The sequence below is a fragment of the Diabrotica virgifera genome, chromosome 5 (assembly GCF_917563875.1).
Source record: "Diabrotica virgifera virgifera chromosome 5, PGI_DIABVI_V3a".
In the NCBI taxonomy this organism is placed as follows: domain Eukaryota; kingdom Metazoa; phylum Arthropoda; class Insecta; order Coleoptera; family Chrysomelidae; genus Diabrotica; species Diabrotica virgifera.
Window position 1 is genome coordinate 12,750,395 of NC_065447.1, and position 12,583 is coordinate 12,762,977.

The window sequence follows — 12,583 nt, forward strand, 5'->3', positions numbered from 1 at the left end:
GTATGAAAGTTAACTGTCGAAATGATAAAGAATGACCTACCTTTTGAACAGAATCCAAATAATCTTTGGTTCCATTAATTTCCTTTTGGTTATCTTTCTTGATCTTCGCTTTGGATTCTGCGACGTCTGCGAGGGCTGTGAGCGACTCCCTGACATCTTCAAGGCGTTTTCCTAGAGCTTCTACCTCTCCACCTAAAAGTGCATTGGCATCGAGTCCAACTGCGGATGCTATACCGGACACCAGTTGTTGAAGTTTCGCTAGACGCTTGGTATGGGCAGCTAAGGTTTCCTCACAAACCTAAACAAAATATTTATTAAAATATGTATCGACATTGCAGAAGTTTGTACAATATTGAAATACACGAATTATAGTTTTAAAGGATGAGAAACAAAGTCCTATAGTCTGTAGCAGACCTTAAACACTTAAGTCACGCTAAAAAATCTCGCATCAGGAAGAAAACTGAAATCTGGATAGTAAAATCACTACAGTTGATTCTAAAGACTACATTCTTGATTATATCGTTAGCAGAAGAACAACAAGGTGTTAGTTCGGGAAGATCATAGAGATTATAGACGGATTATAGAGATAAAGGGTTGTGGAGACGTCAGTTCATCAGGAATAGTGTTGAAAACAAAGAAGTAACCCCAGTTCTATGGTAAAGGTGCTTAAGTGGTACACGTGAAGTTGCTGACGTGACAATAATAATTCTTGGGGCCTGTGTTACATCAGCCGCCACAAAAAGAACATACAGTACTTTCGACTGAATTTACAATAAAAAAAAAACGATTAACAACTCAAAAAGCAGCTAAAATATCTCTAGAAAAAGAAAAAAGAAATATGTGTTTTATAGTCGTCAATTTTTTTAATTGTGGGGGAATTTACTGGTTGCAGTTATTTTTGATCAAACGAATTAAAAGAAGTAAAATTTTAAATACTATAACGCTAGTATTGGTAAATAAGTGTTAAGTTCATGTGGACTGGAAACTTCGCAAAGAAACATTCGGAAATACCTGCATTAAACTCAAAAATCTATTTTCATTTCACTTTTGTAGGCGAGGCGAGCCGTGGAACATATGGTGCAACTTGAGTTTCCTTCAAAAATCTTAAATGACTATGACTTTAACCTATTAACCTTGGCCGACGTGAAATTTCAATTAAATTCGATGGAAATCGAAACACAAATGGATCCGTAATAATTCCGTTTGAATACAGTCACGCTATATTTAATCACTTTCATTTGCCATTAAACGGAGCGAATTACCGAATCCCATCCAGACCCTTTGTCTTGGCACTATTTCCAAATTATCAAGACTTTTAAGAGTCTGCACAATTATACTTTCCCTGAAATCTATTAAAACGGTTCCAAAACGTTTTTGTATATGAATCTAACTGCAGAGTTGTGCCCGAAATCTCAACAATGCACTATAGTCGCCAGGGGGTACAACGTCCTCGTTTATTCAGATGGACTTACCCAAGTTTTTTTATGTATTTATGACTCGTAGAATACGAATTAACAGTTGATCCGAATGTCGATAAGATTGTTATAAACGAAGAACTTGAGGAATTACATAACAGCGATTTTTCGCAAAACAAAACTTTAGGTATCCTTGATATAGATATTTTGGTTGCTCTGTCCAAGACATGTACATAATTCTTCTGTAGACCCAGATTTCGAATGTCATCTATGTATTCCTGGGTTTTTTTGTTTGTTAGTTGTTTGAGAGCCTGCTCTAACTTCATTTCTGCTCATCAAATGATTACATGTTTGTTATGTTTTGAGACGGATGCATTTTTGGTACTTTCTGCATATTTAGATCTAGACCCTACACGTATATTTCAGTTTCTTCTGCTGTTTTATAATGTACGCGTCTTTCTTCCACTTGTTTTTGCAAACGTTGCCTTGTAGAAAATTCATTCAAAACTATGTCTTTAGAATGCCGTCTTGGGATATGCCCCAATATTGAATTTAATCCAAGGTGAACAGAGAATTGCGTCTAATGATTCCTTCATTTGTCAATTGCCTTTATTTTCACGCTCTAAATTGGAATGTACAGTGATGGAAGACCAAAAATTACTCTCATAGAAACGCTTGGATATGTTCTCATTCCACGTATTATCCATACACAATCTAGTCTTCGAAGCTTAAACGAAGCAACACAAGGGTTGTTTAAAATACAAATAGAAATACATACCTACATTTCGACGCATTTGAGACAAAGAGGTAAATACATTCCAATAAAATAATGTTTAACACACAATTGGATGAAGAACTTATAATTTTCCGACAAAATTTCAGCCGTCAATTTTTCTGTAGGATTTATGTCAGTCAGAAAGGTGAAAAGGAAAACTTTCGAATTAAAAACTTTAGAAAGTTTTCCAGTGAAATCTCACGTACTGACAAGTCTTTTCATTTGCGGTTATCGATTTAAAAAATGTGCATTTCAATAGTATAACTGTAAGCTTCTGATACGTGTTTTTATTGGTAGATGAAAAATACATCTGGCAAAAATGTTCGTTCTATTAGTAATTAAGTTATTTATAATAATATTTTTTCCTTTAAAGTTTATCTGATGAACTTAATTTTTATACAATCGGAAAATATCAAAGTTGATATCACGGTATAATATCTATAAAATATTAGATTTTGAATAAAATATATTAGAAAATAAATTACCCAAAAAGGGGGAATCTTGCCGAATTTCTTCTCGAAAGAAAAAAAAGAATAAATATAGGTAAGAGTTGGCAGAAAAACAAAAGCTTACGTAGCAGATATTCGCCAATTGAAGATTTTGGTACTAAATCCATGCTCACCCAAAGAGTAAAATTAATTGGGGCATAAAGAAGACGGGCAGCAGAAATTTGAAAATATTGCAGAAAAAATTGTGAAAACCTTGGCACCCATTATGTACGAGATGTATGTAGGAAATACATACATATTTGCTTATAGAGAAAGGAAAAATGAGTTGTTAGAGGAGGCGATTTTAAGAGAAATTCCGAAACAATGGAGAACACATTGTAAGAAAGGTGTGACAGTTTAAACAGGTTATGGTAGGGGAGCCAAAGCGGGGATTTTTGCAGTTACTCGAACCCGCTAGATTAGCATATGGGAGAAACCTTGTACCCTTTAAATGTACTTCTACCATATATTGGCTCTTAATACATGGGAGTTCGTTAGGTGGGGGGGGGGGGCGAAAAAAATCTATCCTTAGAAAAACTCGAAATCGTCAGATTAAGATAAGGTAAGTGAAGTATGTACATGTAAAACAGTGTATATTTAAAAAATCTGACGATTTGAGGGGGGCGTAAGGAAATGGGTGAGTCCCAAAGTTTCACAAGAAAAAAGCGAATATTTATATAAAAGCGAAGACACTAGAACTCGTCACCTGAAATACCTGAGGAGATAGTTTGACCGCTCATCCGCAGAAATATTTCGTGCAGCAGTTTCTAAAGCTACAAAATTGCTAAGAAGAAGAAAGATAGTCGTTGATGTTGTCGAAACGAAAGAAACATTCATCTTCGGAATGAACGTCATAGAGAGATAGAAGTAGAGAGTGAGAGAAATATAGAGATTGATAATTATATCAGTGAGACAAATAATATACATATTTGTTTATATGGTGAGGTAAAAAAAAGTATATAATTATAGACCAGGACTAATCTGAAAAAAACGTGTATTTTTGGATGTGAGAGGTGGCATTCGGATTTTTGCAGATAAAGTTAGGTGGCAACTTCAACAATAATAATTGACTTATTATGCTTCTTCTCAAATATGCCCGGAACATTAATAAAAAAATTAAAATATTTAAAAATTTCGAAAAACATCGATTTTTTTCTGCTTTCTTTGCTTATAACTTTAAAACGGTTCGTTTTGGAACAAAGTCGTAGATAAATCAAATAAAGATAATTGAATTTTGTATGATATAACTGGTCAAAAATGTCTTAAGGTATTACCTTTTCTGCAATATAGCAATAAGTACAAAATAAGTGGGCAAAATACGCCTGTTGTTATTCAATGTTTCTAAACCACTTTGGTGGCACTTAGAACCTTAGTAATTCGCTTAGAAAATTCTTATAGCTTACTTAAACGGTCTACCAAATTTCATTAAAATCGACCTAATATATTTTGCATAATAAATTTGCAATGTAAATGTTTTTTAAAAAGTTCAAATTTTTTAAAATCTTTCTGAACAAAAAGTAGACCATTTAGAAGTTGGTTAATTTTTTTACATATAAAGAGGTGCTCTACCTATCTAATAGACTTTACAGAATTAAAATCGGATTAATAAAGGGGCCTCAGCAATGTTTTAAAATTATAAACAATTTTTGGCTTATAAACAAATAGCTTTGTTTAATAATAAAAAAAAATAATTTTTAGCAATGCAAATAATTAAAACCGATATAATTTGACTTAAACTTTCAAATGCTGTCAGCAGAATTGCTTTTTTTATTTTTTAACCAAAAGTTATTCTCGTTCTAAATTGCAATTTTTCGATTTTTTGAATGTTCCACCGCGTTTATCTCGAAAACTATGCATCCTACGAAAAAACTTGTAAGAACATTTTTTGCTTAGAATTAGCCAAGAAATACAAAAAATTGTTTTATTTTGCGAAAAATCGATGTTATATAATTCCTCAAGTTCTTTGTTTATAACAATTTTATCGACATCCGGATCAACTGTTACCCAAAAAATTCGTATTCTACAGGTCAAAATACATAATAAAAACTTTAGTAAGTCCATCTAAATAAAGGAGCCCGTAGCACCCCCTTCTGGACACAGCACTAATTTGTTTATAAGCCAAAAAAGTGTTTATAACTTTAAAACATTGCTGAGACTGCTTAAATAATCCGATTTCAATTCTGTAAAGTGCATTAGATAGATGGAGTGCTTCTTTATATATAAAAAAATTGACAAATCTTTGTATGTTCTAGTTTTTGTGGAGCAGGATTTTAAAAAATTTTATTTTTAAAAAAAGTTTAGATTGCAGAATTATTATGCAACATCTAGTAAGTCAATTTTAATGAAATTTGGTGGACGGTTTTAGCACATTACAGAAATTTTCTAAGCGAATTAGGAAAGTTTCAAGTGATGGAAAAACATTGAAAAAGGACAGGCTTGTTTTGCCCCCTTATTTTATATTTATTGCTATTTTGCAGCAAGGGTGTTAAATTAAGACATTTTTAACCAATCGTATCTGATAGAAAATTTAATTATCTTTTTTTATTCCTATACGACTTTATTCCAAAATTAATCGTTTTAAAGTTATAAGCAAAGTAGCAGAAAAAAAAAAAGAAAATTTTTGAAATTTTTAAGTATTTTATTTTTTTTATTAATGTTCCGGGCATATTTGAGAAGTAGCATAAGTCAATTATTATTAACGAAGTTATCACCTAACTTTATCCGCAAAAATCCGAATGCCACCTCTCACATCCACCTAAAAACAGATCCTTCCTGGTCTATTATTGTATGAATAATAACGTGCACCAGTTTTAAACAAATAAGTTATATTAAACGTATCAATATTTTTCTGGAACTGGTGCATCCACAATCAAAAGAGTGTTAAAAAAGTTAAAAAGACTGACATCATCCGCATTTGTTATAAATTCTCCGAAAACGAGAAATTTCCGCTTTGGTGTAAAATGCATAACACGAAAGAACCATTTGCATGTTTAATTGGAATAATGGTTGCATTTTGCATTCTACTGCCGACATTAAAACCGAACTTTTTATTTATACGTAAACAGGTAGAAAGTACCTACTGTAAAGGAAAAGCTTTCATGTGAGGACATATGTTTATAGGAATTACATACCTTCAGTTCTTCCGGAGTGCACATTTAATTTGAATAAAACTATTGTTAAAGTTCTATTAAATAAACTCTTCTCGGTTTGAGACGATTACACATAAAATAAAGAAGCTGCACTAAGTTTTAGAACTTTCTTACACGAATTATTATACCATACCTATGAAGTATAAGGAAGGAACTTTATAAGCCTTAACGTAATTTGTCTGGTCTGTTTTTGGCTATTTAGTGAATATTATCACACGATGCAGCATGTAACAGGACTAACCCTGAATAGACCACGTGTCGTATCAGGGCTAGTAATGGAGTGTCATGAGTCACTAGCCCAAGCTTCGGATGGTAACAACATCATCCTGAGGTGGGTTAAAGGACACAACGGAAATAAAGGCAAGCGCATTGCTGACCAGCTAGCTACTAGCTAGGAAGGCAGCAGGCCTAAGAATCTTAGAAGCTGTAGATCTTTTTGGCTGATCAACTGCAACAATCGCGGAAATTGCAAAATATCACTCCCACACGCAAACCGTGAAAAGATGGGAAGAAAAGCCAGGATGTAGACTTACCAAGGTAACACTAAGAAACCTTGAGAAGTCAGCATCAGAAAAGTACTTGAGAATGACCAGGAAAAACCTACGGTGTTAAGGACGACAACCCCCTGGGAGGATGCACAATGGGTCAATTGTGGCCTAAGTGCTGTAGGACTTGACTCGTCCTCCCTACTCTACAGATACAGAGATACAGCACAGAACAGGAAAGCAAGCAGGACACCAGAATGTAAAATGGTGGAAGTAAAGGATGAGGATTTGGAAAAAGTCTTCAAGAGTAGAGTGCTGGAAGAGTTTGAAGTGAAGAAAAAAATACGGTAAATGATTGGTGGAAAACCAACAGAAAAGTTGCGGTAGAAGTGGAAGAGGAAGTGTTAGGAAAATCAGCTGGTAATGTGCCTCCTAGGGACAATGAAACTTTGTGGTGGAGCGATGAAGTGCAACAGAAGATTAAGGAGACGAAAGAAATATGAGAGGTTTAAGAGGGGAAGATAAGGATACATATATAGCCCAGTCGGGATAGCATTTGACCTTGCATTACGAGCTGCCTAAAATTTTATTTTTCTAATCTTTAGGGGAGGGGGTCAATAGTAGTATAAATTTAAAATCTCGACTGAATTTGACCGTTGCGTTAGCCGCCATCTTGATTTTAAACGAGAACCGTTTTTGTTCAATATCTCTGCAATTTTCAACTTTTCGACAAAGAATGTACAAACTAAAATTGTTGAAAATGCGATTTTCTATAATTTTGTTTATTATAAATTTTTTCGTGCGGTCGATATTTTCCGAGTTATGGGGGAAAATAGTGACAGTTAAAGCATATTTTTTATTTATTGTATTATCTCGTTTATTATTAGTTTTACAACAAATTTGAACCTATACAAAAATGAAGAGAATTAAATTTTGTACAATTTTGATCTCTTTAATTTTTTTTAAATAAAATTTATATTTAAAGTAGTACGTATGCGGTAAAGCCGCAAGCGTAAGACCCGATTGATTTTATAAGTAGCAATTGTTTTTGTTCAATATCTCCGCCATTTTCAACTTTTCGACAAAAAGTGTAAGGACTGAAATTTTTGCAATTACGATTTTCTACAATTTTTCGAGAAAACCAGTGGCGGGTCTACGAGGGGGGGAGGGGGAATGGGAAAATTCCCCCCAACATGGTCCAAAATTAAAAAAAAAATTGTTGAAATATTAAAATATGTTAGCTGACATGAAATTTAATTATAGACACACAAATTCAACCAATCAAACCCGCTAGTGAATAAAACTAAGTGAACTTAATGCATATACCTAAGTTATTATTTATGTCTTTTATGTAGTACTTAGTTTGGTTGGTGTTTCATTGGAAGTTTCCAAAATTATATGAAATATAATTATCTTTATTTTTGTTTATGTACAATTATGTCGTAAGTTAATAATAAATGAGACAATTCAATATATTATGCTTCTCCTCCGCTTTCACTATTTTCCCCCTTAACTCGGAGAATATTGATCACATAAAAAAATTGTGGAAAAGAAATTGTAGGAAATTGCGTCTCCAACAATTTTAGTTCCTATCATTTTTGTCGAAAAGTTAAAAATGGCGGAGATATTAAGCAACAACGGTTCTCCATTAAAATCAATATGGCGGCTAATGCAACGGCAGAATTCAGTCAAAATTTTAAATTTACACTACTATTGATCTCCCCTAAAGATAGAATTATAAAATTTGGGGCAGCTCAGGAACAATATTCAATTTAGTAATTATGCTCCCCCCACCACTTTTTACTATTTTCCCACTAACTCGGAAAATCAACCGCATGAAAAAAATTGTTAAAAATAAATTGTACGAAATCATATTTGGGACAAATATAGTTAAAAATGGCGTAGTTATTGAACAAAAACCATTGCTACAAAATCAATCGGGTGTTACGCTCGCGCCATTATCGCATACGTACTACCTTAAATATTAACTTTAGCAAAAAAATGAAAGATATTAAAATTGTGTAGAATTTAATTCTCTCTATTTTTGTATAGGAACATTTTTGTCGTAAAACTAATAATAAACGAAATAATTCAATAATTATGCTCTAACTGTCACTATTTTCTGCCATAACTCGGAAAATATCGACGGCACGAAAAAATTGAAGGAATAGAAATGATAAAAAATCACATTTTCTACAATTTTGGTTGTTATACTTTTTGTCGAAAAGTTGAAAATGGCGGAGATATTGAGCAAAAACGGTTCTCGTTTAAAATCAAGATGACGGCTAACGCAACAACGGAATTCAGTCGAGATTTTAAATTTACACTACTATTGACCCCCCCTAAAGATTAGAAAACTAAAATTTGGGGCAGCTCCTAATGCAAGGTTGGGCCTGTTATTCGTCTAACCCGACTGGACTAACAAGGTAGCAGAGAAGGAAGCAAAGCGCGCTGTAGCTACTGCTAAGGAAAGATAGCCTTCAATGCTGTATGTAGAGTTGGAAACACCTGAGGGGATAAAAAGATTTTACAACATTGCAAAAACAAGGAAGAACTCATCAAAAACTGGACTCACCTGCGGCAGATTAAAAGTGCGAATGGAAAAGTGTTGATTCGATGTTGAAATAAAGCAAATATGCTATGAGTACTTTGAAAAGTTATTAAATGAAGAACATCAGAGGAGAGACAGAGGATGCAGGACCCCAAATGAAAATGTAATCCCGGAGATAAAGAGAAATAAGGATGTCGAGGCTTAAAATAGGATGAAGAATGGTAAGGCAGTAAAGAGGACACGATGGAATACCTCTGGAGGTTTGGAAAGGTCTAGGAGTAAAAGGAGTTGAGAGAAGAAGAGACTTATAAAACAGGGAGATCTTAAAACAATATCCAATACTGACATTCTTTGATTTTTTGTATCGGCCTGAGGATGGAATGTAAATTGTTGCCTCCAAAACTATTCGCACAATAAGCATTTTAAATGAATTGTGAGTTTTGTATCATCACTCATAACCGAAACAAGAAATAAAAAAGGAGGTGGAGATACCAGAAGCAATAGAAATATAAAATTGAAACAACTAGTATGTATGGTAGCGAAACGTGGACAATAACAAAGGTAAACGAAGAGTGACTAAGTATTTGGGAAATACTACTAAGGAAGATCTTTGGGCGTGTGCTTTATGGAGTAGCAGGACAATATAGGATAGGCACTAACAAAGAGCTTGAAGAACTATATCCAGACGCCAACATCATAAAAAAAATTAAATCGAGAAGACTCCAATCGACAGGACACTTCAGAAGACCATTTTAACGAAAGAATAATTAGGCTGGTGTGGGAGAAAGTACAGTAGGAGACGTTAAAGCTATGGGAGTGGAGAATTTGATTGCTCAAGACGGCGAGGAATGGAGGTATATCGTCTAGTTGACTAAAACCCACGAAGGGTTGTAACCAAACGGAGTAAACTGAGTACCAAGAGACAATACTGTCGGAAAAGTGAACATTTTGTCTAACATTTTAAAAGTTACTTTTACTATTTTATAACACTTTCACTACAATAGAAATAAGAACACGATAAAGTATTTAGCTCACAAGAATTAGCACACTGTATACCGCGACGACCAGTATTCGCCAATTATTAATGTATTAGTTTCCTAACACTATCAGAAGACAAGGTTTTTCTGGTCAATAACACGAAAAACGAAATTTTGACTTTTTTCGCAAAATCGATGGCCTCAAATCGCGCTCTGAATATTACAAACAAAAGGAGAACACTTCAGGATATTTATACATTTTTCGCGCCGACTAAAGATGAGACACTTCTCTAAAAATAAAACGAGAACTTCCTCTCAACGCTCTCACCACGACCGAAGTGGTAGACGACGTCGCGGGTACTGAAAATGAACAACAAGACTCCCCCGAAGGCGATGCCGACGCTAGAAAGGGTTGCTACAGTTGGCTCGCATCAGACCCTCTTGGAGATGAAAAAAGCGTCGCTTTCAGAAAATGACAGAACGTATCGTCAGCGTCTTAAATATTCCGTATTGTAAACATGCAGACAACAAATTTATAGTTACATGAATTAAAAATGATTGGTAGGTACCAAAAAGAAGAAGCGTTTAAAATGCCTCGCATAATTATAATTCCAGAATAGTGTTATCCACTTTTTGTTTCTGACGTACAGAAATGAATTTCACTGCAATGCAACTTTTAGAAATGCATGACTTTTCTGAGAGGAATTACGAAACCATTTTGAAAAATATGTTCCAGGTACAATTTTGAGTTTAAACGCAAGCTAATAAGTTTTCGGAAAAGCTAATAAGTTTTCGGAAAAGCTAATAAGTTTTCGGAAAAGCTATAAAGGTTTTGATAGATACGTACAGTTGAGTCCACGAGTCTTTACCCGTGCGTCATATTTGATAACTCAAATTTTAACCCGTAATAGGAGCAGTAGCTACTTACGTTCACTTGCTGTTGCGTTTAGTAAATTTCAATTTTCGACTTATCATCGAACATGGAACTCTAATAGCAAACAGATAGATACGACAGTGTCTGGAGGACAATGTTGTCACCTACGCCCCTTTCGTTTAGGATAATTTCTTTATACAGGATAATGTGCTTCTACATACCTAAATACTGTCGGAATGACCGCTATGGATTGGCCCGCTTGTAGTCCTAACATGAATCCATTAAAACATTTATGGGAGTTTAGGGAAAAATATTAAAAAGAGGCCAGAAAAGGACCATTGCCAGAAACGATTCTAAGAGCTGAAAATAGAGTTGAATGAAGAATGGGAACATATACCGCAAGAACAGATTCAGCAACGTATTACAAGTACATGTATGCCTAGGCAAATTAAAATCCTCCGCAGATGTAGGGGAGACAATAAACGATAATAAACCTAAAGAACATCCAAGTGTAGACAATTTTCTTTTTTCTTTTGCTTAATTTTTCAATGTAAATTTTTTTGGTTACTTATTACTTTCTTTTGGGTGAGTTAATTTTCCTATTATTACTTTTTTAGTGTTTTAAATTAACGATTTATATTATTAATCCTCCTAATTCCTCCCTATTTAAACCACTTAACACCTATAGAATTACAAAAAAAATGAGACTTAAGTTCATCAAAAAATATTTAAAAACTGCCTTGCTACTAGATCGTTGGTGCAGACGAAAGGAAAAGAATATTTTAAGTTAGCGTCTATCTCATCGTCGCGCGTCGTCCCCAGAATCTGCAAAGCCTAGTTCAGAAGAAATAAGAAAAAAAATAAAGAAACCAACTTTATATACTTAGGATCCCTAGTTACGTCTGACAACAACGTTGTTAATAAATGTTACCATGACTTAATTAGATAAGTAAGCCAGAAAACTTCGCAAGACAATGTAACAATCTTAAAAATAAAACAATACAAAGTTACAAAACACTCACCTTGACATGTTGGATGGCCTCCTCGGGTTCTAAATTCTCTACGGACTCCATTGGATTCTCAATCCATTCTTTCACCAAGTCCGAAGCTTCTTTGTACTGCTTCCATAGGTCTGCGGCGTTGTGGTACTTGGTGCACAGCTCCTTCAAGTTGGTGCACGTCGTCTCGTAGGCTGTAACGGCTTCCTTCACTGCAGCTTCGATCTTGGCCGAAATCTCGGGGGAGCAGCTGTCTGACAGCGGCTTCGATGCGTCCTTGAGTTCGGAGACGAGGTTCTCGCGGGAAACTAGGTCTACTGAGACACTCTGAGGTAAAATAAAAGAATTGTTAGTGATTTGAATAAATAATTAATAATTTTCCATGGTTTGTCTTAAGGCCATAATATATGTTACAAGTTGTTTTTGAAGAAATGGTGCTAAAAATCAAAATTCAATTATAATACCTATTGTTTTTTAAGATAGTTACTAAATTCATTAATACATACACTTCCACGAATATCCCGTAAAACCTTAGCAAAGTGAGAACTATTCAAACGACGAATATTTTACTGTTAAATTGGCATTTTGTTCGTATTAAGACACGTATGAAAAATCTTGCTGTTTTTGACTTTGACAACATGTCAGACAGTAAAAAAACCTCGTTCAAACTCTATCGTTCTTCAACCTTCCTTAAGATTTATAACTACATATAGCCCAATAAATGACCGTTTTGGAGTGTAATTTTCAGGGGCAACTCCGAATTGCATGAAAATTTGGATTTAGGTTCTACTTACCCTCCACTTCAAAGTTGAATTTGTCCCATTGGTTGCTTTTACTTGGGGGGTGACAGTCACCCCTTCTCAGAGGGGTG

The 12,583-nt window shown here is 34.4% G+C and overlaps 1 protein-coding gene across 10 annotated transcripts in view; it reads right to left on the reverse strand.

The window, feature by feature from the left end:
• The window catches only part of LOC114330686 (muscle-specific protein 300 kDa), a 603,413-nt gene that overhangs the window by 16,375 nt on the left and 574,455 nt on the right, over nt 1-12,583 (reverse strand). For all 10 annotated transcript variants that reach the window (XM_050652274.1, XM_050652275.1, XM_050652272.1 and 7 more), the window contains 2 exons: nt 11,737-12,039; nt 41-298 (listed from right to left, as the gene is read on the reverse strand). In XM_050652274.1, coding sequence (XP_050508231.1) covers nt 41-298; nt 11,737-12,039 — 561 coding nt within the window. The remainder of the gene's footprint in view (nt 1-40; nt 299-11,736; nt 12,040-12,583) is intronic.